Genomic DNA, 26,357 nt, shown 5'->3' with positions numbered 1-26,357 from the left:
AACCTACATATTCGCAGTGCATAAGGTAAAACTGCATTAGGCATGACGTTTTAATTTATTACTTCTATTATTCACAGCACAGCGTGCAGCCATTATCCGCATAAACGACTGGACACACCTGCAAAATTATATCATTGTACGACACACAGTTCGCGAGATATGACATATATCTAGGACTTCGAGTCCTTAAAAAAAAATCGGTCGGGTGTAACTGGTGCTTTTACAATAGATACTACCCCAGCTAGCGTCGACATGCCAAAAATGACGAGGAATCACAAACATAATGACTTAACTGCCATAAGCAAATGTTCATTTCTTTACCATATCATGTTATACCTCGCCACGAATGTCCCACTGTTGTTGTTAATTATTTTTATTATTGTTGGTGATCTTTATTTCCGAGGAGTCATGATTCGTTGTAGGAACACAAGTGTTCGGGGAAAGACCAGAAAAAAATGCCTGCTCTTCATTTCCGAGGAAATGGTGAGCGCATCGCACTAGAAAGTTTGCAACTACTGACGTGCGGGAGATAATCATAATCCACGATTCGTCAAGTGAATCTTCCTACCGACAGCTCTTCTATGTCGTCCAAGTAAACCGGTTAGCCCTTGTTGCATCGTTGCTGTTTATGGGCAGACACGTTACTATGGTCTACTGTACGCCTCAAGCCTGGTTTACACCGGAGCGAACACAAGCGAACGAACGTTAGTTAACGAGCGTTCTCGTTGGTGGATCATTCCGTGGAAAGGAAGGTTCTGTCAGCGCTTGTAACACTTCCTGTTCCTTTGTTTAGCGGCATATCAACACAGCTCGCAGCATTTTACGTCATCTGTATATTATTGATATTCAGCTATACCTGTCTTTTTAATTTTATTTTCATGTTGATTCATTGTAAGCTCTGTTAATGTTTCGTCTGTAGTAATGAAATGACGCTGGTGTAAGCTGTTGGCGAGAACGAGCCAACAACATTCGGCTGTGTTTTGGCTGCACGCGTTAGGTGGTAGCTCGTATTCCAGTGTTGGCCCATCTTTCCGTTTGAGGAATTTCTCGTCCTTTCTGCTTCGGAACTCCCAGCATAGAGAGAATTAGTCGGCCGTTTTGCGTATTGCGGAGTACTTTTATCACTGAAGTGAGTTGAGTTGCATGAGAGATGGAGTTGTCAGAAAATAATGAAGAGTTGCCAATAAAAGTACAGTATACTGGCTCATGTGTGTATGTGTATGATATCCACAGCACAAATGCCGAACAAAACAAACATGCTTCGCAGAAAATTGTCGAAGCACCCAGTCCCAAGCGTTCTATTCGTTAAAAGTTACAGCACATTATTCAATAAAGTAAATGTAATATATATATATATATATATATATATATATATATATATATATATATATAATGCTGATTAATGTAAAATATACGAAAGGCGTTTTACGTCCATGCTAGCTCGTAATACACCACACATGTATCACTGGTACCTAAGGCGTTTCTGACGTAGTAGCCGAATAAATGAGATCCCTGTTCGCGGTATAAATGGAAATGTCGTGTGGCTAGGGCCTCCCGTCGGGTAGACCGTTCGCCTGGTGCAGGTCTTTCGATTTGACGCCACTTCGGCGACCTGCGCGTCGATGGGGATGAAATGATGATGATTAGGACAACACAACACCCAGTCCCTGAGCGGAGAAAGTTTCCGACCCAGCCGGGAATCGAACCCGGGCCCTTAGGATTGACAGTCTGTCACGCTGACCACTCAGCTACCAGGGCGGACTGTTCGCGGTAAACAATATCTTTCTTTCAGCAGAGACTATATTTGTTCAAGAAGTCTATGTAATAGGTTTTATGTTTATTTTGCCTTATGTTAACCGTACTCTATGGACACTGTCTTCAATAATCACACGTTTATAAAATCCTTCAGTGCGTCATGTACGTCAATGCAGACGTCTCGAACTTTGAGTACAGTAGGTATTGAGATAAAAAAAAACAGTAACACTGATCTAAGATACCTGTAGTATATCCTTTCGATATAACATACACTGTTCTGCAAAACTTACTAAGGGGGTAGGCAAAGCAACATTAAAATAGCATATTAACCAGTCCGTGGAAAAGAATGAAAGTCCGGGAGCATGTTGCCAGAGGCGTCCCAGTCTTGGAAAAAGAGCCGTACGTTACACGGTGTGAGATAAGCGTGGCTGTAGCTCAAAATGGGGATGGTCCAGCAGCATGATACAGTTGAAGGGACACTAAACGTCAGTCAGTGAGTAGTGCTGGTGTTATTCGTTACAACATGGCCGGAGGCAACATTTTATGAAACTGGAAGAAGAACGAACTATGACAAGTGGTATTGCTCACAGCGTTGTTACACGCGTTGCAGCATTGAAGAGCGGCCCGAACCACAGACATGAGGTGGGGTAGTCGACTACTTTGTGCAGGGTGCGAGAAGGGGCCCACATCAAACAGAGGGCCAATTGCAACCATATTTACCGAGACTGCGAGTCAGCGTTATTGTGACAATGTACCCACACTCCGTAGGTTGTGTTCCAAAAATGAACAGAAGTGCTGACACTTTCTGCAGGACTTGACCACCATTTTGTAGGGCAGTGTTCAAGCATGTACAGTGCAAGCTGTTACTTATTTTTTGACTGATGGGGCTGCTAAATGCTATACCACCTACTGCACTCCCCTGACTTAAACCCTCGCGAGTTCAGCTCGGTTTTTAAACTGAAGGAAACACTTCAGGGCATTCGCTTCAGAACTGCTACAAATTCGTCGGGCAATAGACCGCGCCGCTCGAACTGTCAACACAACTGGCACTGCTAAGAGTATATCCTACGACTTCCACATCGATGGCAACTGGTTATACACAATGCTAGTGGCTAGCAGTAAAACTTTGAGACACGTATCTATTTTGTTCGAGCTGTAAATAAATAGTTACCACTATTAAAGTTCCTACCCTCGTATAATGTAGCAGTTCTTTCCACGAGGGGCGTTCAATAAGTAATGCAAAATATTATGTTTCCGGAAAGCAAGTTAGTTTTACTCGGGATTCTAATAAACATATTATTCCCTGCTTCCTTGGGTACAAAACCATGTTCAACATAATCTCCGTTGAATGCGACTGCCTTCCGCCGCCTTACTGGGGAGGGCCCGCGCGCACGGTCCCACTCTACTGGTGCCATCGGCTTGGTTCGTCAATAACCTCCACATCATCCGCGTACTGCTTCCCACGGAGTACATCTTTAATTGGTCCAAAAGGTGCAGATCGGAAGGTGCGACATCTGGGTTGTTGGTTGTACGAGGAAGAACAGTGGGATTAAGTTTTGTGTGTCCTCTGCGTTATTGTGGCGACAAGCGCGCTGAAGTCATTTCATCAATTTCCTGAGATTATCGCAGTTTATACCACAGTAGATCATTGCATCGTGACGGAGGTCATCGAACAGAATAACCCCTTCGGTGTCCCGTAAGACCGTCGCCACGACTTTACCAGCTGAGGGAGCGGCATTGAATTTTTTCTTCGCAGGAGAGACGTTGTGGTGCCGCTCCACCCATACCCGATTTGTTTCCGGTTCGAAGTGACGAACTCGTGTTTCATCGCCTGTGAATATTTTCGACAAAAAAAAAAAAGCCACGGTCAGCCTCGTAATGCACGAGCAACTCTGCTCGTATGGTCCTTCGTTGCTCTTTATGGTCTTCCTATTAGGCGGCGGGGAACCCAACGGGCACAGACCTTCGAGTACCCCATCTCGTGGACGAGTGTGTCACCACTACCAACTGAGACGTCCAGTTGAGCAGTGAAGTGTGTGATTTGGATCCGTCGACTAACTCGGATGAGAGTGTCCGCACGTCCCAGCATTGCAAGAGTGGCAGCTGTGGAATCACAACTGTGTGCGGCCGGACGACACGAGAGAGATCCGGCAAGGTTTGCGCGACCTTGTTGGAGTATGACAGACGCCACGCCCAATGACTCAAACTGCTTTTGTTCACTGCCAGGTCTCCGCAGAAATTCTGCAAGCGCCTGTGAATATCTGCGATGCTTTGGTTTTCCGCAAAAAGAAACTCCTATGACAGTTCTCTGCTTGGATCGCATCTCCACTTTGAAGGCTACATATAGCACCACCATTTACGGGAACTTACGGAACTATAGGAGTTCGAGCGACAATATTCCACAATCACCACCACAAATTTGACATTTTTGCAACCGAAATGAGCCGAAAAAAAAGATTGCATTCGTTATTGAACTGAAGGCCCCTCGTATGTATGTTGCAAATTTCATCGAGCTGCGTTACTTGGAAGCGACACAACACACGATAAGTGAGCCGTAAATGTTTTACACACCAGTGCATGCTAACTACATGTGTTTCATATGCTGGCGTAAGGCAGATCCTACACCACCACTAATTGACAACGGCAACAATGTAACTAACTTTATAAAATTTTGTAAAGTATCGTACCTCGTATCTAAGGTGTCGGAGGGGGAATTGACGAGCAAGGTATCATGAGGATTTATTTCCAAGCATTTGATGAATTTTAATATAGCCAAACAACAAATCTGTGTTGACGTAGCGGCACATTGTGTAGAAATCTGCCAATATATGATCTTGCGCCGTCGTCTCAATTTCGCTTGTGCTAGTAGTGCCATTCAAGACAAGTGTTAACTTGATACCACTGATGACCATGTTAAAGTGTCCTAAATCCATCAGGATCGCCGGTTTTGGTGGCGCGCACCTGAGAGATATACCGGAAGTTACTGGAAGGGGGAGGGGTGTGTGTCTAGAGAGGACGCTAGTATGGTCATTAGTGTGCGGACGCTAATGCCGCTGCAAAGACTCATTTATTCGTTATTTTCTATTTATGGCTCCCGGAAATCATCCGGCTTCAAAGTGCAAATCTGGCTTGACATAACCAGACAGTAGAAACGAGGGGCAGCTCTTCAATTTTGACGCTAACGAACACTGTCGGACAAAAAAGAAGTGATAAGTGACTGACGATAGGATTCGTAGTCTGGCACAGTGACCACGAGAAAATCGGGAGTAAGGGACTGGTGACTTAAAAATCGGCGGGACAAGGATCTAAAATCGGGAAATTAATAATAATAATAATAAGCTGTATTATAGGTAATTGTTTCCATGTGTTCCGAAAAAATTATGAGACTACTAAAACTGTAGTCGGTAGTACCGTTTTGTCCTCAATGTACCAGTTTAGGGTGCTAATAAAAAATTAGCGACACGCTTCAGCAGAAGTGAACATAGTACTAATTGTCGCGACAGGATAGTTCGCGGGCAGTTAATAGACGAGAGAGAGAAACTTGTTTTTTTATTTATTTATTTTTGCTTTTTGATAACATTGACTATACAGACAGCAATAGTTCTAACTGTGTATAGTTAACGTAAAACTTCTACTTAAAGTAACGTGACAGGTAAGCTTAGCTTTGTGGGTAGTACAATATACTAGTGACATTACATGGCGCACAAGCCTATTCTTACAATGGTTTCGTACACAATCTATTATTCAAGAGAGTTCGAATCTAAAAATACTCGTGTAAGTTCTTAATCGAAAAAGTATGCAGTGGTACAATAATTTGAGTTTTCATATTCAAATATAAAGAAATTATTAAAAATAAATAAAAGTAAAAAGTAATATACACTCCTGGAAATTGAAATAAGAACACCGTGAATTCATTGTCCCAGGAAGGGGAAACGTTATTGACACATTCCTGGGGTCAGATACATCACATGATCACACTGACAGAACCACAGGCACATAGACACAGGCAACAGAGCATGTACAATGTCGGCACTAGTACAGTGTATATCCACCTTTCGCAGCAATGCAGGCTGCTACTCTCCCATGGAGACGATCGTAGAGATGCTGGATGTAGTCCTGTGGAACGGCTTGCCATGCCATTTCCACCTGGCGCCTCAGTTGGACCAGCGTTCGTGCTGGACGTGCAGACCGCGTGAGACGACGCTTCATCCAGTCCCAAACATGCTCAATGGGGGCAGATCCGGAGATCTTGCTGGCCAGGGTAGTTGACTTACACCTTCTAGAGCACGTTGGGTGGCACGGGATACATGCGGACGTGCATTGTCCTGTTGGAACAGCAAGTTCCCTTGCCGGTCTAGGAATGGTAGAACGACGGGTTCGATGACGGTTTGGATGTACCGTGCACTATTCAGTGTCCCCTCGACGATCACCAGTGGTGTACGGCCAGTGTAGGAGATCGCTCCCCACTCCACGATGCCGGGTGTTGGCCCTGTGTGCCTAGGTCGTATGCAGTCCTGATTGTGGCGCTCACCTGCACTGCGCCAAACACGCATACGACCATCATTGGCACCGAGGCAGAAGCGACTCTCATCGCTGAAGACGACACGTCTCCATTCGTCCCTCCATTCACGCCTGTCGCGACACCACTGGAGGCGGGCTGCACGATGTTGGGGCGTGAGCGGAAGACGGCCTAACGGTGTGCGGGACCGTAGCCCAGCTTCATGGAGACGGTTGCGAATGGTCCTCGCCGATACCCCAGGAGCAACAGTGTCCCTAATTTGCTGGGAAGTGGCGGTGCGGTCCCCTACGTCACTGCGTAGGATCCTACGGTCTTGGCGTGCATCCGTGCGTCGCTGCGGTCCGGTCCCAGGTCGACGGGCACGTGCACCTTCCGCCGACCACTGGCGACAACATCGATGTACTGTGGAGACCTCACGCCCCACGTGTTGAGCAATTCGGCGGTACGTCCACCCGGCCTCGCGCATGCCCACTATACGCCCTCGCTCAAAGTCCGTCAACTGCACATACGGTTCACGTCCACGCTGTCGCGGCATGCTACCAGTGTTAAAGACTGCGATGGAGCTCCGTATGCCACGGCAAACTGGCTGACACTGACGGCGGCGGTGCACAAATGCTGCGCAGCTAGCGCCATTCGACGGCCAACACCGCGGTTCCTGGTGTGTCCGCTGTGCCGTGCGTGTGATCATTGCTTATACAGCCCTCTCGCAGTGTCCGGAGCAAGTATGGTGGGTCTGACACACCGGTGTCAATGTGTTCTTTTTTCCATTTCCAGGAGTGTATATCCACAGAGGTACAACGTATTGAAGCTGTTTTTTGCACGAGAGTTGCATTCTTTAAAGAAGGTATGCATGCGGGTTGCCATGTATGTGGTGCCAGCACACACACACACACACACACACACACACACACACACACACATATATATACACATGCTCGAGAGAGACTTCAACCTCCGTCGGGGGCGGTGGGGTGGGGGGGGGGGGGGGGGGGGAGGAGCCGCGCGGACCGTTACAAGACGCCCGTGACTGCGCGGCGATGATTTGGAACTTAAGGCCTTTCGTAATCATAGTAAGAGCTTTGCGACACGCGGTACTAAATTGCGAGTTTTGTACGATACATTGAACGCACGGTTATAAAACAGTTGTGGTGTTTGGAGGCAAAAATACATGCTCTTTGTACTTTTACATAATACCAGGGCGTGCCGGACAGCTATCAACAGTAATTGCGACAGTACACAGTTACCGTAAAAATCGCTTATCTCACATGGAAACTGAATCGGCGAATATAGTCGTAGGTTGCAGAAAGCTCTTTTTTAGCTCAAAAACGCCGCGTTTCACATGGGTAGTGCATAATCAAGGTATCTAGTGCATCAGTCATACACAAGTGTGTATAGACTGTGTAAGCGCCGGTCTGCCACCCCAGAAATTTGGTCCGGACCTACGTTTACAGTTCAAGCGTGGCTATGCTCAGCGCCGCTATGTGTGATTGATGCGATGCTCTGTGCAGGTGCAATGCATCGTTTTTGAGCTAATAGATAGATTTATGCAACCTAGGACCGTCTTTTAATATTAAACGAAAAACATTTAACTGTTTTGACACACAGTTCGTCAGCTTTAATACATCGATCAGCGGATTTGAAAACTGATTAAAGTGTTTTGACAATGGCAACACAAAAAGACTGCCGGTAACATACCAACTATTTTATACTTTATTCGCCGATACAAAAAGAAAAGACAGACTAATGGATCTGTGTTGACATTACGATTACAGGAAGCCAGTATATTTGTTTCTCCCAGACGCGGAAACAATTTTGATTCCGTGTTTAAAGAAAACAAGTATGAAATTACTTACTCTCATATGCGCTATGCGCGACGCCTCGAGAAGTGTGCGAAAATACACCAGAACAGCAGATCAAGTGACGGATCCGAGTATTGAAAAATCAGTGTTACGATACGGCGTAAATTGAGTTCAAATATACGCAAATATGCTTGGGAATGCAGGGCGGCCGCTTTCGACATGTAATTTGAAAAATAATATTGACCTTTCGGAGACCCGCCAGCTTGAATTCGCATTATGGCCGTGGGCATTCGTATTTATTAATTAAACATAAGCTCCGTAGGTTAGAGATCAATATGGAATTTCATCATGACATATGACTCGCGGGAAAATTAAAAAATGTTAAGTATTGTGCATAAAATTCTGTTTGCCCACATTCGTTCTTAGCCAATCATTGCTACTGTGTTGCACCAAAAGTTGTTTCAAGTGTAGGACTTGGGGAAACTTCAGGTTTGGTCAGCAGTGTCATGTGCGAGTATGAGTTGTATCCCGTAGTTTCAACGTGACAGGGATGAGACTGGGAAGTCTAGGTAGGTAGCCTCCTAACGTGCTACTGCTTTGCGAATAAGGAAATGACACCACGTTCTAAGCGCCCATTCACAGCCTTGGCGACGTTGCCAAACTCCAAGGCAGTCCGAAGGCGCAAAGCAGATAACAGTCTGCACCCTAGTCGCGAAGATACTCCACTCTGCGCATCGCCTCTGGCTCTCGCGGCAGCAAAGTCCCATTGCTGCTCCCTTCTCCGTTCTGCGGCTGGCGCACTACGGGGGAAGTGGGGCGTGGTTTGGAAGCCCCAGATATCGAAACTGGTGCAACAGAGTAGTTATCGATTAGTCGCGTGTGGTCGGGCGCGCCGTCCATTTTGTGTGTGTGTCGGTGCGCGCGCCTCCTTCATCGCTCCGAGGCCGCTTGTGCTGCCGCCTATATCGTCGCTGGAACTGCGGCAAGAGGGGTTCACTCTACCCATGTATGCGCCGGCGGTTCAATATCGAACACGGCGCTAGACAGCATTTATAGTTCTGCAGTAGCTTCGCATGGATTGGTGGACAACTTCTGGGTGGCTAGGTGGGTGTCCGCCACACATTCGTTTGAAGTGTCGTTGGATAATGGACCAGTTTTAAGTGCAGTAATATACTGACAAGTGCTCACATGATACTTCCTGCGGTTGCACGCATGTAACTGATTGTGATCGCTAGTGTTAATTTCATCTCGTGTTCTGTGTTCATGTTCTGTTCTCTCACACACGCCCAACATACATCAGATCGTTGCCGCCCATGTACTACGCCATTCTTAACATGAAAGCTGTTGCTACCGGTCACGCCAGTAGTAACCGAAATTACGAAGACATGACGAGAGTAAACCTTCTGACAGCACCATCTCGGGGCTAACCATATGTGGAAGTATGCCGTACACGCATTAAAGTTGTGGCAGGTCTGCATGGTCGTGCAAGCGCAGTACCTCACGGCCCAAACGTGTTATTGGATTACTCCGAACAAGTTCACGACTTTGAAGCCGATGTCCTAAGGCAGCACATTATTATTCAGCTGCGCAATGTGTGGTTACAGAATACATATATTTTTAAATCAACGAAGTTATTTTCATTTCCGTCGGGCAGTGATATTAAGACTTACCCGAGCAGTAACTAATCTAAGCCGGAAAATAACACAGTAAAGAATGTTACACGTGTGCTGCTTCAAAAATGATCAAATTCATTCAGCTATTGGACGGGCGATATTAAAAATTACCCTGTAGTTAATTATAGAGAAAGACTGCAGTATTTATGCACTGGAAGTACCTGATTTAGTTGCTGCTTAATGCCTTCTTATTAGCTGCTTTGTGTAAATAATGACCCTGATAAATGTTATGCAGTTTGTTGCTATGTTAGTGACTTTAGGGCGCTCTTCCCATAGAAACCCAACCTCTGAGATATCGTTTGTCGTAGGTCGTGTAATTGATGCCATGTTGGTATCAGTGCTACCATTATAGGAACATAATACTTGTTTTTAGCTAAGAAAAACACATTATGTAACTGATTTACCAACCACTTGTTACAATGGATGAAATTATTCAATGAAATGATTCTTAATGCTCATACCTGACGAACATCTTTCAGTGTTGAATGTTTGCACTGTCAGTATAGTAGTCTTTCAGTCTAACTAGAAGGTAATATAAGAACGGAATTACATAGACAAAAATTTAAATCCAAACACATTGCATGCAAGTGATTTTTCTCTCATGTGTGAAAGTTTTCTGTTTAACAACTATTAATGTGAATCTTTTTGGATTTTAAGATTTTGGCAGCTAACGTTTTTATCTTTTTTCTTTTTACAATTAATGATTGTGATGCTCTAATTAAATTTGATGTATTTATCTGTGTGCAGATACATTTTTTGATTTATTTCTTGATGGGCAGTTTCTTTTTTAAATGTTGCCACTGGCTAGATTAGTTAAATGAGAATGCGAATGTTTCTGTGTTCTGTTCCTGATTGATTCCTGTTTGCCTTGAATAGGGCTCAGTTTTCTACGTTCAAGCACTCCGCAAAGTGAGTATTATGTGGCTACGTGTCATTACTCGCATTTTAGTTTGAGGACGAATGGTGTAGAGTTAGCTGCACTGCTTGTGTTGGGATTTTGAAAGTACTGAAGTAGTGCTTAAAGTTGCTTTTGAACTGTCGTATTATATAGTTGTTTTGACTATAGTGTTAGTTGTCTCCCGGTAGCAATTTCCCCAAATTGCCCTTGTCATTTATTTTGCTGTTCCGTGTACAATATATAGCATGTTTTCTTTTGATATCTAGAATTGTAATACTTGTTTACAAGGCATTGTGGTAGATGTTGAATGTGTTTTGTTCCAGTTTTTGCAAATGACCTTATCCAAGTATTGTAACATCAACTATGTAATGAAAATGTTAAAATTGCTGTTGGGCCCACTTAAGTTTCACAATTTTTTTTTGCTGGAACTATAGAAACTTTTCAAATCTACAGAGCTAATGAAAAATTATTTTTATTGAAACATTGAATATGTAAAGTCGTTAATTTGTAATATATTGCAAAGGTCAGTTTCCTTATCGAAACTAAAATTCTGTTGTGTTTTTGGAAATAGTAATAATATTAGACTGTTTACTTTTTTCAAGTACAGTTCAGAAGGTGATCTGTATGAGGGAGATGCCATATAATTTATAAATAGTGGTAGTTCTGATTTTTTTAAGTGGGAAGAAATTGTCATAAGTGTTGTTCGTGGCCTAATGGTATTCAGAGGTTGATACATCAGCTGATAAGCTATGACTATCCTACATATTTCTATGGATGTAAATTGCCATAATCAGTTATTGTTAAGCACAGCATTGTTCTGAAGCTGTTTAATTTCTGTATTTTGGGGCATTAGAATGTCAATTTCTAGTGTTGTACTGCTAAAAGCCTGAGAACACACATGGTAGTTATTCTTTGTTTATCTTTTGAAGACTTGCTTGTTTTGTTTTGTAAAAATGAAAGATATTAGCACAGTTAATTATAGTTGCATTATTCACATTCCTTGCATGGTAAAGCACATTTTCAGATATATGATCATAAGCTTTTGTTCATAGATGTCGCATCTTCAGCTTCCCTTACATTAGGCTTTTATGTTTACAGACCTAGTTCACATGCTAGTACACATGAATGATTTTGTCAGGCATATGCAATTTCGTGTTTGTTGTAAAAAGTGCATGCGATTGAAGAAATTGGTCTAAATGCTATTCTGACATGAGAGAAATTTGTTAATACATAGACTGGACCAGCAGTTGTATAGCAGAATCTCTCACCAGAATTGGGAGGGTGGGGGGGGGGGGGGGGGGGAGAAAGTGCACGACCTACATGTTGCACATAGGCTACTTGACTTGGTGCATTTCAGTATATATATTTTTAAATGCTATTTGCTGAATAGTGCAGGATCTGAATCATTACTTCTGTTACATAAGTTTCCCATGATATTGTCATTAAAATTCTGTGGGAGTAAAATTGCCAAAAATTCGGGACTAGTGTAGCAGGGGATACAACCAGTCGGCTTTGGACAATGACGTCACAAGTCGCCAAACGAGACGCGATTCTTCTTAGTGTTGTAGCTCCCTTCAGTAGCTGATAAGTGTTTTTAGGGTTTAAAAAAAAAAAAATCTCACGAGATAGAATAAACAGATCCACTTTATTAAGCAATCAGTAAAAATCGAAACTGAAACATAACAGCAAAAGCGAAAATGGTAAACTGCTCTCTGGCGACTTGTGACGTCATTGTCCAAAGCCGACGGGTTGTATCCCCTGCTACGCTAGACCCAAAAATTCTGATTAGAACCTTTCTCATGGATGAATATAATACGTATGGGGGCAAAATGCAAGATCCATTCTAGCAGTTTATATTTAATAGTTTTATGGCATTTGATGGAGCTTGCCATATGCAACTTCCAGAAATTGTCACATGCAATTCGATACTTCTAACTGGGGGCTGTTGTCATCAAAATATCCATTTTTATGGAGACTGTACAACTAAGACGAAAATTTGAATAAAAAAGTCTGTTTTGTGTGTGTTAATTATTGCTGTAGTCATTAGATTAATGAAGGAATACCATTTCTCAGTCTTGTAAATTCTGTGATTTATGTCCAATAATCATTTTGTAGGTAAACTAGCTGTAAACAGGTGCTGGGGATACTACTAAAATAATTAACAATTCTTCATTTTGTTATTAAGTTCAGATATTTTTAATAAACCACGTACGTAATTAAAAAAAACTATTATGTTATGAATGATTCAGACAGGTTTTCCCAACATTACTGATATATTTCTAAATAACTGTCAAAAAAATCCTACATGATTGCCACAGCCTTTTGTTTGAATCAAATTTTTTGTGTTCAATTAATCGGTTTTTGTTTGACATCTAGGCTTATGAAGGAAATAACGATGCATATCTGGAAGTTTATTCTTAACTTGAGTATCACTTACTTTGAATCTGAATAGTTCTGCCCCATTTGTTTATTGTGAAAGATTTATGTTACATGTGTTATGAGTACATTTGTGTCGGTGTGGACTATTTTGAGTGGTTCAAAGAGCAGGCCAGTATAGAATACTAATCTTCAGTTTTGACAGAATGACATTATTGATGGCAATTTCCTGTCACAGGGACCGATGTGGGCTTCCATCACGTAAGTGCGGGCACCCCCGCCAACTTCCCACCCGGCGGGCCGGCGGGACCCCAGCAGGGGGGCCCGGGCGGCGTGGGACCGGGGGGCGGACCCCCGCAGCTGGGTGGCGGAGGTGGCCGCGTGGCGCCGCCACAGCAGGCGGCTGTGGGGCCTCCGCAGCAGGGGGGGCCGCCTCAGGCGGGAGCGCCCGGCCCGGGTGGACCTCCGGGACCCCCGCAGCTGCCGGGGCCCACCTCGACGCCCCCGGGCCATGCCGGGCCCCCCGACCTCGGAAAGGGTCCGCACCTCCAGCCACAGCCTGTGCCACAAGGTGCGTACATTGTATTACGTCAGGTCGGCATATCTTCTATGCCTCGTGTGAATAGATTTTCTAGATTAAGTATGGCCCGGCTGCTCTAATTGGCAGAAGTTAAAACTGTTGTAACAAGAAATGTCAATATTCTTTGAGGTGGTAGAAATTGAAACGTGAAGAAAAATCAGTTTTACTGGCATATGCTGTGTTTGCAGTCTAAAGATTAACTTTCACTGGAAGTCGCAGAACGGAATGTAAAACCACACTTTCATAGCGATTTCCATTCAGGCACGGAATGGGACATCAGAGTTCAGGATTTGCGATGATAATGTTTTTATGTCAGTGATTTGGGGGGGGGGGGGGGGTAATGGGGGCCTTTTCCTAACATTTGCTCACTCTTGTTAAAGTATTAGATCTTCTAATTTTGTATTTTCTTTGAACAGTGTAAATATTGATCATGTAAATCTTAAGATACCAATAGAAGACTAAAAATAATATAACTGAGAAAGCAGTGTTGAAAATAGCTTCCTTCTAATTAGTAGATTACATTTAGCTGATACAAGCATAACTTCAAGGAGATAGTTTATTAGTCATCTACAGATAAAGTTTCTGTGAATTCCTTGCCTTTCGCTATTGTACTTTACAGATCCCTGAAGTTCCTCCTTGTCGGTGAAATTTAAGGAACAATGTGTATGTATAAAAATATCGCTCTTAATGGTGGCACACATGGAGAGCTCTGATGATGGGCTGTAATAACTTATTCAGTTGGCAGTTTCGATATATCTTGAAAGTATTTCTGACCATGAAAGTACATTTTTCAGTGTACCTGGCATAGGATTTGTAGAATACTGTATGAATTACAGTTTCTAAGTGTGAATAAGGTTGAAGGGTTGAGTGACTGATTGAAAAAGTGGTTGTTAGAACTGCCTTCCAATTTCTTTGACACAGTGTCTGCATATATGATGCACGTTTTTGAATGGCAACAGCAGTATTTCAGTGTTCTCTCTCTAGAGTGACAAGTATAGCTTGCCATGCATGTGAAATGATTTACTCCATGCAAAGAGGGATGGTGAATATTTGGCAGTGTTTACTGTGTCCTCTGTCTGTTCCACACCCCACTTTCCAGCTTCTGACTAACCTGACAATGCTGGGGTTTGTAAGCTATGTAGTAGACAATGTGTCCTGCCCTGTTGCTCCTCCTGTTCATTTCTCATAGTTTACATTCAGAATGTGCATCAAAATATTTGTCGGACTCTTGTTGATTATCTAATACACACTTTTTGATTCATCTTGCAGTATTGATTTTTGGCTATCTCCTCCTCCGTGAAGACCCACCTCGGTGCAGGTGCTGTACCCAGTTGACAGTGGCCCTTATTCTGTTGCACTGTGCTACTTTGGCTTCCCTGCAGCATAATCTTCGGTTATTTTAGCTATTAATTTTAGCTGACATCGCCTCATCAGCTGACTTGCCCGTCTGTATTTTCTCTCTAGTGCATTTAGGCTGGAGGTTTGAATGTGTTGCAGAGTGGCTGACTTATCCTTTTTGTTCTCATGATCAGCCAGCCATGGTCATCTGCTCTCTTGTTTCAATCCCTTCTACCTGTTTCTTGCATCTCTCTGTGCCTTCATTGTCCTGTTTTGTCCATTGTAGTGTTTGTCGCCCTTCTGCCATCCTTGTGGCTTTTCCTTAGTCCTGGTATTGTGCTGTAAGTCTAGTTCGTTTTATTCTTTCCCTTGTGGTATTGTTTTAACAGGAACAACGGAATGATGACCAAGCAGTTTGGTACCGTAACCCCCCCCCCCCCCCCCTCCCACCTCTCCCCATCCCCCTCTCCCCACCCCCCTAAACCAACAGAGTATTGATTTATATGACGGAAGGTGTGTTAAATGTAGCAGATATGTAAACATCAGGCTATGCTAGTGTGTTACGTAGGTCAGGTACGAGGCCTGTAGAGGGTGGTGGAATGAGGTTGGCAAAGGTCAGGAGTCCAGCAGTTCAACACACTGGGCGGGGTAGCAGTGAGGTGGTGAGTGGATTTATTTATTTATTTACACGTCAAGTTCTGTAGGAGCAAATTAAGGTCATGGAATGTGTCAATACATGAAATTAAAACATAAAAGTATTAACAGATAAAAATAAAATGTTAATGAACCCCAAAGAAGTCAAGCCATAAGTTTAAGTAAACACAGTCAGCAGTACCACAAGAATCAGCTTGATTTTCCTAGGAACTCCTTGACAGAAAAGAAGTGTTCTATGAGACAACGCTTTAGTTTCAGTTTGAAAGTGTGTGGATTACTGCTAAGATTTTTGAATTCTAGTGGTAGCTTACTGAAAATCAAGCAGGAATATACTGCACACCTTTCTGCACAAGAGTTAATGAAGTCCAATCCAAATGTAGGTTTGATTTCCCAGAGTATTAACTGTGTGTGTGTGTGTGTGTGTGTGTGTGTGTGTGTGTGTGTGTGTGTGTGTGTGTGTATCCTTTTAGAATGGGAAGATTTAACCCAAAGTATAGTACCATACAACATAAGTGAGTAAAACTAAGCAAACTAAACTAATTTTCATGTCGAACGATCGCTCACTCCAGATACCGTTCGAATAGTGAAAATGCCAGCATTAAGTCCTTGAACAAGATCCTGACTGTGGGCTTTCGACAACAGTTTACTATCTGAATACCTAGATCTTTGAACTGTTCAGTTTCACTAATCATATGCCCATTATGTGAAATTAAAACTTCAGGTTTTGTTGAATTGTGTGTTAGAAACTGAGTCTTACTGTGATTTAGTGTTAGTTTATTTTCTACAAGCCATGAACTTTTGCCATGAACTGCACTATTTGAAACAGAGCCATCTACCAAGCCAGTGTCATCAGCAAACAGAAATATTTTAGACTTACCCGTAATACTAGAGGGCGTATCATTTATATAAAATAAGGAACAGGAGTGGCCCCTCCACTGATCCCTGGGGCAGCCCCCACTTGATCGTACCCCTTTCAGACCCCACATCACAGCCATTCTCAACATTGTGAATAATGACCTTTTACTGTCTGTTGCTAAAGTAAGAGGTGATCCAGTTTTGAGCTACTCCCCATATTCCATGATGGTCCAACTTCTATAGCAATATTTTGTGATCAACACAATCAAACGCCTTACTTAAATCAAAAAAATATGCCTAGTGTTCGAAACCTTTTGCTTCACCCATCCAGTACGTCACAGAAAAAAAAGAGAATATAGCGTTTTCAATTGTTTAATGACTTCTAAAGCCGAACTGTACGTTTGATAGCAAATTTTGTGATATAAAATGATCAATTATCTTTACCTACACAGCATTTTCAATTACGTTAGCTAATAGAAATAGGTCTAAAATTGGCTGCAATATCCCTTCCTCCCTTTTTATAAAGTGACTGTACAACTGAGTGCTTTAATTGTTCAGGAAACTGACCATTCCTAAAGGAAAAAATACAAATATGACTAAGTACAGGGCTAACATATGCAGCACAGTTCTTTAATATTCTGCTGGCCACTCCATCATACCTATGAGAGTCCTTATTCTTCAGTGATTTAATTGTTGACTCAATCTCCCCCTTGTCTATACCACAGAGGAGTTTGACATCAATCTCGCAAAGGCATTTACCAAGAGAAAGTGCTGGCAGGTCGACAGAAACACAAACATACACACAAAATTCAAGCTTTCGCAACAAACTGTTGCCTCATCAGGAAAGAGCAACAGTTTGTTGCGAAAGCTTGAATTTTGTGTGTATATTTGTGTTTGTTTGTGTTTCTGTCGACCTGCCAGCACTTTCATTTGCTAAGTCTCATCATCTTTGTTTTTAGATATATTTTTCCTACGTGGAATGTTTCCCTCTATTGTAACCATTTACCAAGAGAGTTATATGGCTCCCTGTAGAAACTAAATTTTTATTTAATTCGCCAGGAATGCTCAGAAAATGATTAACTACTGTACATAAATGTGAATCTATCAATAACAGAAATATTTTTACTACGTACTTACTTTATATTGTCAACTTTCTGGTCCTGAGTAGACACTGCCTTCGCAACCGACCATATGGTTTTAATTTTATCCTGTGAATTAGCTATTGTATTTGCATACCACATACTCTTTGCCTTCGTAATAGAGTTTTTAAGCACTCTATGTGGTATTCCTCTGGATCCCAGAGCACGTTGGAATGAGCGGAAACGAGGCAGGCGATATAAGAGGCCAAGGCTGCAGTCTCTTCCTTGGTCTGCTGTTCGCATGGTTCCCTTAGCCGATCTACGGAGTGTTGTATATCGTCGCGTTGCTCTTTTATGGCACACACATTGGTCTACGCTTTCCGATAATAAATTACGGGACGTAAAACTTCTTCCCTGTGCTTGGACCTCTTCCTCTCAGCCTCATCACCGGGAGACTGTAATTTTAACTAGACTCCGGATTGGGCACTGTCATCGGCATCTTTTAAGTGGCGATCCTCCCCCTATTTGTCCTCACTAAATTCATATGATCCAACCAGGATACAGGGGAAAGTAGCACAGTCATAGTCATTATTTGTATTCATTCATTAGTAGAGGGGCATTCTGTTCTAAAAGGGCGAATGACCTTTAAGACCATGCTGCACAAATTTTAACACTAAAAGGTTACTGTACTCAAACAAATGTTATATAATTAAAAACTATGTTGAAAAGCTAATCCAATGACAGTAGAATGTTTTTAAACCTTGTTAAAGAACAAGAGTGGCAGGATGTTTATAGTTCCGGTAACTTTTCTCATGCTCTATGAAAGTTGCTTTCGATTAGAATGTTCTAAACAGGATAGCAGCAGTAAAAGGCAGCCTTGATGGCTGACTAATGGGATAAGGATATTGTGTAGAACAAAGTGGGAAATGTGTTAGATTAGTCACAATTCAACTACAGTAGCCCATTGCAGTACTGAAAGGTCCTTAAAAATGTTATTAGGAAGGTAAAGAGTATGTAGTGTGCCAATAGAATAGCTAATTAACAGGACAGAGTTAAAACCGTATGGACAGTTGGGAAGGAAGTGTCTGGTCAGCAGCACAAGGTCAATGATATAAAGTCAGTACGTAGTAAAAATATTTCTGTTACTAGTCAGTCAGATATGTGTACAGTATTTAACAATTATTTTCTGAGCATTGTTGATGAATGAAGCAAAAACTTAGTTTCCACAGGGACTCATATAACTCGCAAAATGCGGGAGATTGTCAGTAATTAAATCTCAGAAGATTAAGGTCTCTCATGATTATGATGGGGAGTACCTAGTAGAATATTAAAATACTGTGCTGCACATGTTAGACCTGTACTTCGTCATACTTGTAACTTTTCCTTTAATAGTCCTTTAATAGTAATCAGTTTCCTGAACCATTGAAGTACTAAGTAGTAAAGCCACTTTAAACAATATCAGCTTATACCTAAGAATTAGCAGCTTTTACTCAGTTGATAATGGGCAGAAATACAATCTGCATTTGGATTGCAGTTCCTTAACTTTTGTGCAGAAAAGTGTATAGTATACTGCTGCATCCATTTTTAATAAGCTACCACAAGAATTCAAGAATCTTAACAGTAGTCCATGGTCTTTCAAATAGAAGGTGAGGAGTGTTATCTTCTTTCCTGTCTTTTTCTTTTTATCTTCTATTCTGTTGAGGGTTCCTGTGGAAAAATTAAGCTGATTCCTGTGTTACATTGTTGATTGCATTTATGTAAACTTGTGGCTTGTTTTCTTTTGGGTTCATAAACATTTTCTTTTTTATGTTGTAATTTCATGTACTGACACATTCCATGACCTTGGAGATTTGCTCTTCGATTTGGTCCTATGGAACTGGATGTGTAAAACAAAAATAAAAATAAATAAATCATTGACTGTAAATTTAAAAAAGGGAAAAATGGACATGTATAGATAACATCATTACATCTATATGTTAGGTAATTAACATTATCATGTATTATATAAATCAAATCAAACATCACAGAGAAGTAAATACAGCCATGAGTTGACCTGTTCAGCTTTTCTTTACACTCATATGTTACAAAGACTGATAAAAATAAATATAACTGTAAAAAAATGTAAGGTAAAAGTCTGTGGTGCAAGCCTGTGAAATGGCTGTTCGTCTACCTGTGGGTAGAACACAACATTTCTGTACTGTGGCACTAGGAAAGGGAGGGAGATGGGCCTGTCACCTCAGCCACCTTTTACCTGGAGCAAGATTCTTGTTATTCATTTGTTAGCAAGCCGATTGGAGCCAGGAGTGTCATGGCGGGAGTGGAACGAGGAAAAATCTCTGCATGTATTTGGGTGTGAACCTTGTAATTCGGATACCAGAGTGTAGTGCTCTGACCCATAGGCCACTCCTGCGTCCGAATATAACTGTCGAAGGAAACGCCAGTTGAGAAAACTAATACACTAATTTATGTGACAAAATTGTCAAACCATTGTTTATCTTCAGGAGACAAAATCTGTAGAATTTGGCAAAATATCACAGAAGTGATTTGTATACTAACTAGCTTTGGAACTAATCTCCTCTTGGGAGAAAGGAGGTAGATAGATTTGCGGAGGTTAATAAGGAACCTCTCTCTGTTCCATCAGCGAGGAAGAAATTATTAGTGCTGAAGATTATATAGTCTCTCCCTTTTACTTCAGCCTCTTTCAGCAGCACTACATATTTTGTCTTCTGAATGTAGTGGCAAGTAAATGGAACTTAAATTTGTTCACATTGTATAGCAACTGGATTGTCCAATTAAATTTTATCACCTTTAATCACATTTATTTGTGACAGTCTTTTTGTTGTGCATATCAGGAACTCAGCGTCTCAGCTATATGGCGAGTAGCAGCTATCCTTTTCATGATATTTTTACATTCTAGCACAGATTTTCATTGTTAAATTTCTGTTTAAGTATTTAATGGCACAGAATGAGTGTGGTGAAGGATGGTTTTATATTGTTGTTCAGTTCCAAACCATTGTGTATTTATACCCCAACAACACGGACATTATTTCAGAACGTAACGTCGCTGGCACATCCAGTGTAGTTTTCTCGCTTAACTTAAATTTGTAGGTAACTGGTAAACAATAGAAAGTCTGCTTGAAATGTCAAGAATATTATGGAAAGGATAGATTGCTACTTCTGCTAGTTAACTACTGATGTATAGGTCCTAAGCATGCCAGAAGTTGCATCATTCGTTGCAACTGCGTGCTTTGAAACAAAAAATCTGTTGGATCTCACCAAACATGTTCGTGATTTGTGACCTTAGCACTCATTGGCGACAGTTCTCTGCTGCATGTGTTGCGTAAATCTCACAGTTTCTTCACAAAATGGATGCATGTAAAATAGCAGCATTAACTGTGTTAAAAATTGTCAAAGAACAGAAGAGAAAATTTCGAAGAAGGTACTTAACTCGTCGATGGCTTGAACAGTGAATTGGTGATCCAGGAACACTAATCAGTGCATTACAATGATTTGTGGTACATAATAGTAGAAGTTATTAGATTTCATAATGGTGTTATTAGATAACATAATGCCATTCAATGTTTTGAGGTAGATTCTAGGAGAAGTTATTAGGTAACTAAATTCTATAATTTTTTGCGTTTTCATTTTGGATTGAGTGTAGTCAAGGTACAGTGTCTAATGTCCATTTGCATGTGCACAGTATCCATATTCTCTATGTTGCAGTGGCTAACATCACTCTGAAGTAACACACATCACATAGATTTAGAAATAGCTTAGTTTCATAATTTCATTTGAATGGAAGAAGAGAGCTTTTCAGAGCTGCTCAGCATTATTAAAAAGATATTTTCTAGTAAGGTACAGACATGAAATAGTCCATAAAACCAATAGATAGGGTTGAGAGTTTGATAAAAGCAAGAACTTCCAGTGTATAACTTAGCATGACTGCCAGTCTGTCGGAAAGTAAGCAAAGATTTGTAGCTACTGGGGAAATATTCCAGTCATTGACCTTTGCAACAAGAATTGAGGCAAGTACATCATTTGTAATAAGTAACATAAAGTACTGCAGATAATACTTCAAATAAATTAATATGAAAGACCCACAATCTTCTACGAAAGGAAAAGCGGTGAGCGGGGGAAAAAAAAGCAGACGGGCTACGTTTATCTCAGTTCATGACGTTATCAACTACGCTATGGGTTCAACACGGCAAGTGGACCTCCGCATATAATTACACAGTACCCACAAATGTCGTCATTTGATACTCAGCTATGACAAATTGTACCAAAGTGGCACATTTTTACTAGATCATAATTGCGCTGTAGCATTAAAATGGTATACTTTCATATGACACGAGTTTTAATGCTAAAAACATCAGATACAGGCTAGACTTTAACTCAGAGATGTAGTTTTGCATCATTTTATTAGAACATATCATAAATAAGATGATATATTTTTGAGAGGTTCTCAATATGCTGATGTTTGAAGTATTGTATATTCGTGCCCACTAAATACAAAGTTTAATTTCGTACAATATTGCTGATTCTAAGTACTGATTGTACCATAAAAATAATGTTGTATCTCATTGGCCACTTTCTTCTCCACGAGGCAAAGATCTGATCTGTTAGATCGTTCATTTCGTGCAGTGGAGTGGAACCTGTAATTCCTCGCACACACATCACCAGCTCCTTGCGCATGTGCATTTTCACATCCTGTAAGAGTATAGCTTAAGGCTGCGGTCACATTTACACGATAAATACCGTATTTACTCGAATCTAAGCCGCACCTGAAAAACGAGACTCGAAATCGAGGAAAAAAAATTTTCCGAATCTAAGCCGCACCTGAAATTTGAGACTTGAAATTCTAGGGAGAGAAAAGTTTTAGGCCGCACCTCCAAATCGAAACAAAGTTGATCCATTGTAATATGAGATACAATTTAGATCGAATGAATGACGATACAGCTACAGTAGTTTGGTTCGAGTCGTAAGCTTAGCAGTTAAGATTTACCAGGTAGCTTTTGCTATGCGTCAGGCGCTCCATCCGTATTTATATGGGTACCCTTCCTTTTTCACGTGCTTCGTCTGGTTTGAATTGATTGCTTATTTTTCTTTGATCTGATAAGTGCCGTTCTCTTTGTTATAGGTGTTTACGTCACTCTAAGCTGAAATGCATTATTGTACTGTGTCATGCATTGTTTGTCGCATTCTGATAGTGTGTGTTTACGACCTGTTGCCGCTCGCGGCAGGGCTTGCTTTTGTGCGCGCTACCGCCGCTTACGATAAAAAAAAAAGAGAGGAATTGTCTCATTATCGAAACAATGGCAACGGACTGCTATTTGTTGATATTTACACTGCTACTTTCTATGATAATGATCAACAAGAACCAAATCGTAGACTGTGTATGATGGATGATGTTCTGAACGAGAGTTTAGCGAAAATTTATCACCGTTTGAAAATCCTTGCAGACGCCTTTTTTGTACATTACATTGTGCACAGAAATTAGTCATCTTAGATTTAAAAATCAAGTCAATTGCCGTGCTTCATTTCTGACTGTATCACTATTAGGCATGAGAATAATACGAATACAAACATGACATGATATGTATATTCTTCCGCGTTTGCTGTTGTCTCACACTAGTTTTGTAGTTTATTAGGCAGACTGGATTTAAATGAGAGAGCAGCAAACACGAAAGAATACATGGCAAAATGTTTATATTCGTATTATTCTTATGGTGAAGAGAATACTGTGTGTGATTCACAAAAGTTCCTATTAGCAACCATCTCTTCTCGCAGGTAGAAAAAAATTCAGAATGTAGAGTTGGTCATGTTGACAAACATCCCAAACAGTCTTGCCAGTCGGATTTTCATAGTAGGCGACATTGAAATGCTGCTGCATTCAAAGATGAACAATGCGGAATTTGTATTTACTTCGTTGGATAATGTATGAAAATGCAGCAGTCGAAACTCGGGGCGGAGAAAAAAAAAGCTCGTCTTCCACCTTGTGAATGAGATGTCTCAAAAAATTAGCAGCAATCTGTATTCCTTTCTCGGTTATTGAAGTAAGCAGACAAGTTTTACAAATATGATATTTCAAAAGAAATGTTCCATTACGTATGTGTATTATCACAAACACACACAGCTTAAAATAAATTGGTCCATATAGCCATAAGTCATTAAACCTGCAGTGATTTTCAGTGTATGTGTGAAATACAGGTGTAAGTTTTAGAGTAAGATACTCTGAATGCCTCAAGCACCTAAAACTGGAAGCACGTACTAAACATCCGCATACCAAATTGTATAATGAATACCACCGTAATGGGATAGAGATGGCCAATAAGCAGTAATTAGAATACATAAATAGCCACATTGCACAAAAGCCCACTACAGTAGCTTTGAGCATCAAAACTGACATACCACTCACCTGAGATTTTAATTGTTTGAAGTTATATTATCAAGTATTTTGTTCAGTCCACAATATTCTGGAAGGGCCGACGGTGTGTTTGCGTCACAGTTTATAGAGCGAGAAATTTCTCCTGAGAATGTGTGTAAAAATCAGCATATTCTTGCATCAGCATCTCTTACAGTAGAGCTCCTGTGAATATTGAAATGTTGCATGTGTGAAAGTTTGGCAGAGATATTGGGGGAAATAGGGCCAACAGCCTTGCTGCAGTGTTAACATGGTTCGCGTGAGATCACCAAAGTTAAGTGTTGTCGGGTCTTCAGAGACCTGTTCGGACGGAGTTTAGTTTTTTATTTATTTTTTTATTATTTTGGAAGCAGACCATCTGTTTACCATTAGTGCTTATTTACACGATTCAAGAAACAGATGAATATACATTTTGAAATTGACATCTGGGGTGCAGATTACCTATTTTTACATGGCCATAGGGTTCAATGTTGTTGTTGTATTGAGAACAGTTTTTATTTTTTGCCTGATTTCCTGCACTTTTTGTAGCCTAGTATTTAAAGCACCTTACATTTCATTTGGTGCTGTATTAAATTTGCTTCTGTTGCAGCAGTATTTGCTGCTGATGCTAAGAACATGCTGCTTCTGTTCAGTGTTTGACGAGAACAATTATATGGTCATGGCACAAAGATGCCATATTCTGCCTTCCTCCATAAGTGATTTGTTTGGAGTGGTGCAGAATCTATGAAATGCACAAGTGCAGATACTTTCCATTCTGTTTGAAAGCTCACATTTTGAGTGTGTCCAGTTTCTATTGGCAGAATTCATTTATCAGTATGTCAGCTTTCAAGACAAGACCCTCACTTGGAGGGAGGTGGGGGCAGCAAATTTAGACTGTCTGTGGGACTTGGTGGCCTCTTGTTGTTCACTGAAAGCAACATGCAATTTAAAGGTGGGACATGTTAAGATACGCATTATTTCAAAGATACGTTACTGCTGTAACAATATTTTACATCAGACACAGCTAATGATTTCCTATTTCCCACTATATATGCAGCTTTGTTTTGGCAAAAAAAAAAAAAAAAAAAAAAATGAAATACATACTGCAATAGTGTTGTACTTATTCTAATAATGAGTGTCTTACAAAAGAGAATCGCAAAGAATTTCTCAGCTGTTATTGGATATTACCTGTGGAGTGCACACAAGTTCAGTCCTTTAGGTTTTGTGTGTGTGTGTGTGTATGGGATCACCTGGTAGTCTAGAGTTGCAGCATAGTACCCTGGAAACGTCTTCTCACATAATTATTCAAAACATTTGGCAGCTGAGGATGTTTGCGTTAGTGTTCATAGGCTGCCACTGTGACACACGACTGTGGGGATTGCCGATCCTTACCGGTGTAGTGAGGATCGTACTTCAACCCTGTCGTGGACCAGGATTGGTCTCTTAGCTCATTTCGGAATAAGAAAAGGTATCGAGTAGCACACAACAAAAAGATAAGCATTTGGTAACAATTGTGACAGTTCTGTGCCGAGGCTGATACTGTTGTAATTGTGGTTGTCACTCTGTACAGAATGTGAATGTAATGGATATTAATGAAGTGTCGAGTAATATTAGTAGGAATCCCAAATATTTTGTCAGCTAGTGCCCACATGAGAGATACAAATATGCAGTAATTGGTTAAGTATGGAGGGAACAGCAGAAGAATGCTCCTATTGGCGTGCAAAAAGTCTAATTAGTCTATTGCTTTCATTTGCTGTATCTGTCTGCTCCCTCTTAACTGTTTTCTTTCTCTCTCTCTCTCTCTCTCTCTCTCTCTCTCTCTCTCTCTCTCTCTCTCTCTCTCTCTCTCTCACACACACACACCCACACACACACACACACACACACACACACACACACACACACATTCAGCCCAACTCGTTGTCATTACCTATTTGTGGCTCTACAGCCATTCGTCTCTTCCCGCTGTTGTCTTTTTTTCATTATTGATAGCCCTCTCCTCCTTGTCATTGTCATACTCTCTGCCTCTCATTATCATTTGCTCTCACCCATTTCCACTTTCTCTTTCTCATTGCCTAGCACAGCTCTTAACCGTCAACTATGTTCTTCTGTCACTTTGTCGATCTTCTGATTGTCTCCACTGCCTACTATATACTATCACAACCACTGCCTACTATATTCCAGTATTTATTACTGTTTTAAGTCATTCTCACTGCCTCTGTCTTTCTCTGCATAAATAAAGTGAATATGTTTGCGTACCAAAATGTTTGGAAATATTTTTGAAGGTGCTGAAGAAGATAAAGTGAGTCAGCTGGTACCCCACTGTCTAGTTAGTCTTCTTAAACTAAAGCATGTTGGACTTTTTTGTGCTCCGATAGCAGCATTTTTCTGCTGTTTCCTTTCTTTTCCCTGGTTCATCAGGGCATTCAGT

The 26,357-nt window shown here is 41.2% G+C and overlaps 1 protein-coding gene across 13 annotated transcripts in view; it reads left to right on the top strand.

Annotated features, from left to right (window-relative positions):
- Positions 1 to 26,357, top strand: part of LOC124554092 (eukaryotic translation initiation factor 4 gamma 1-like) — a 656,327-nt gene that overhangs the window by 396,157 nt on the left and 233,813 nt on the right. For 8 of the 13 annotated variants that reach the window (XM_047128144.1, XM_047128153.1, XM_047128156.1 and 5 more), the window contains 2 exons: positions 10,623 to 10,655; positions 13,259 to 13,591. In XM_047128144.1, the coding sequence (XP_046984100.1) occupies positions 10,623 to 10,655; positions 13,259 to 13,591 (366 nt within the window). Of the gene's footprint in view, positions 1 to 9,040; positions 9,178 to 10,622; positions 10,656 to 13,258; positions 13,592 to 26,357 lie in introns of those variants that run through there. The other 5 variants (XM_047128148.1, XM_047128154.1, XM_047128151.1 and 2 more) reach the window with 3 other exon arrangements.

This window comes from Schistocerca americana, chromosome 11 (genome assembly GCF_021461395.2).
Source record: "Schistocerca americana isolate TAMUIC-IGC-003095 chromosome 11, iqSchAmer2.1, whole genome shotgun sequence".
Classification (NCBI taxonomy): Eukaryota; Metazoa; Arthropoda; class Insecta; order Orthoptera; family Acrididae; genus Schistocerca; species Schistocerca americana.
Note: the sequence above shows the minus strand (reverse complement) of the source record. Positions and strands in the feature narration are given on the sequence as shown.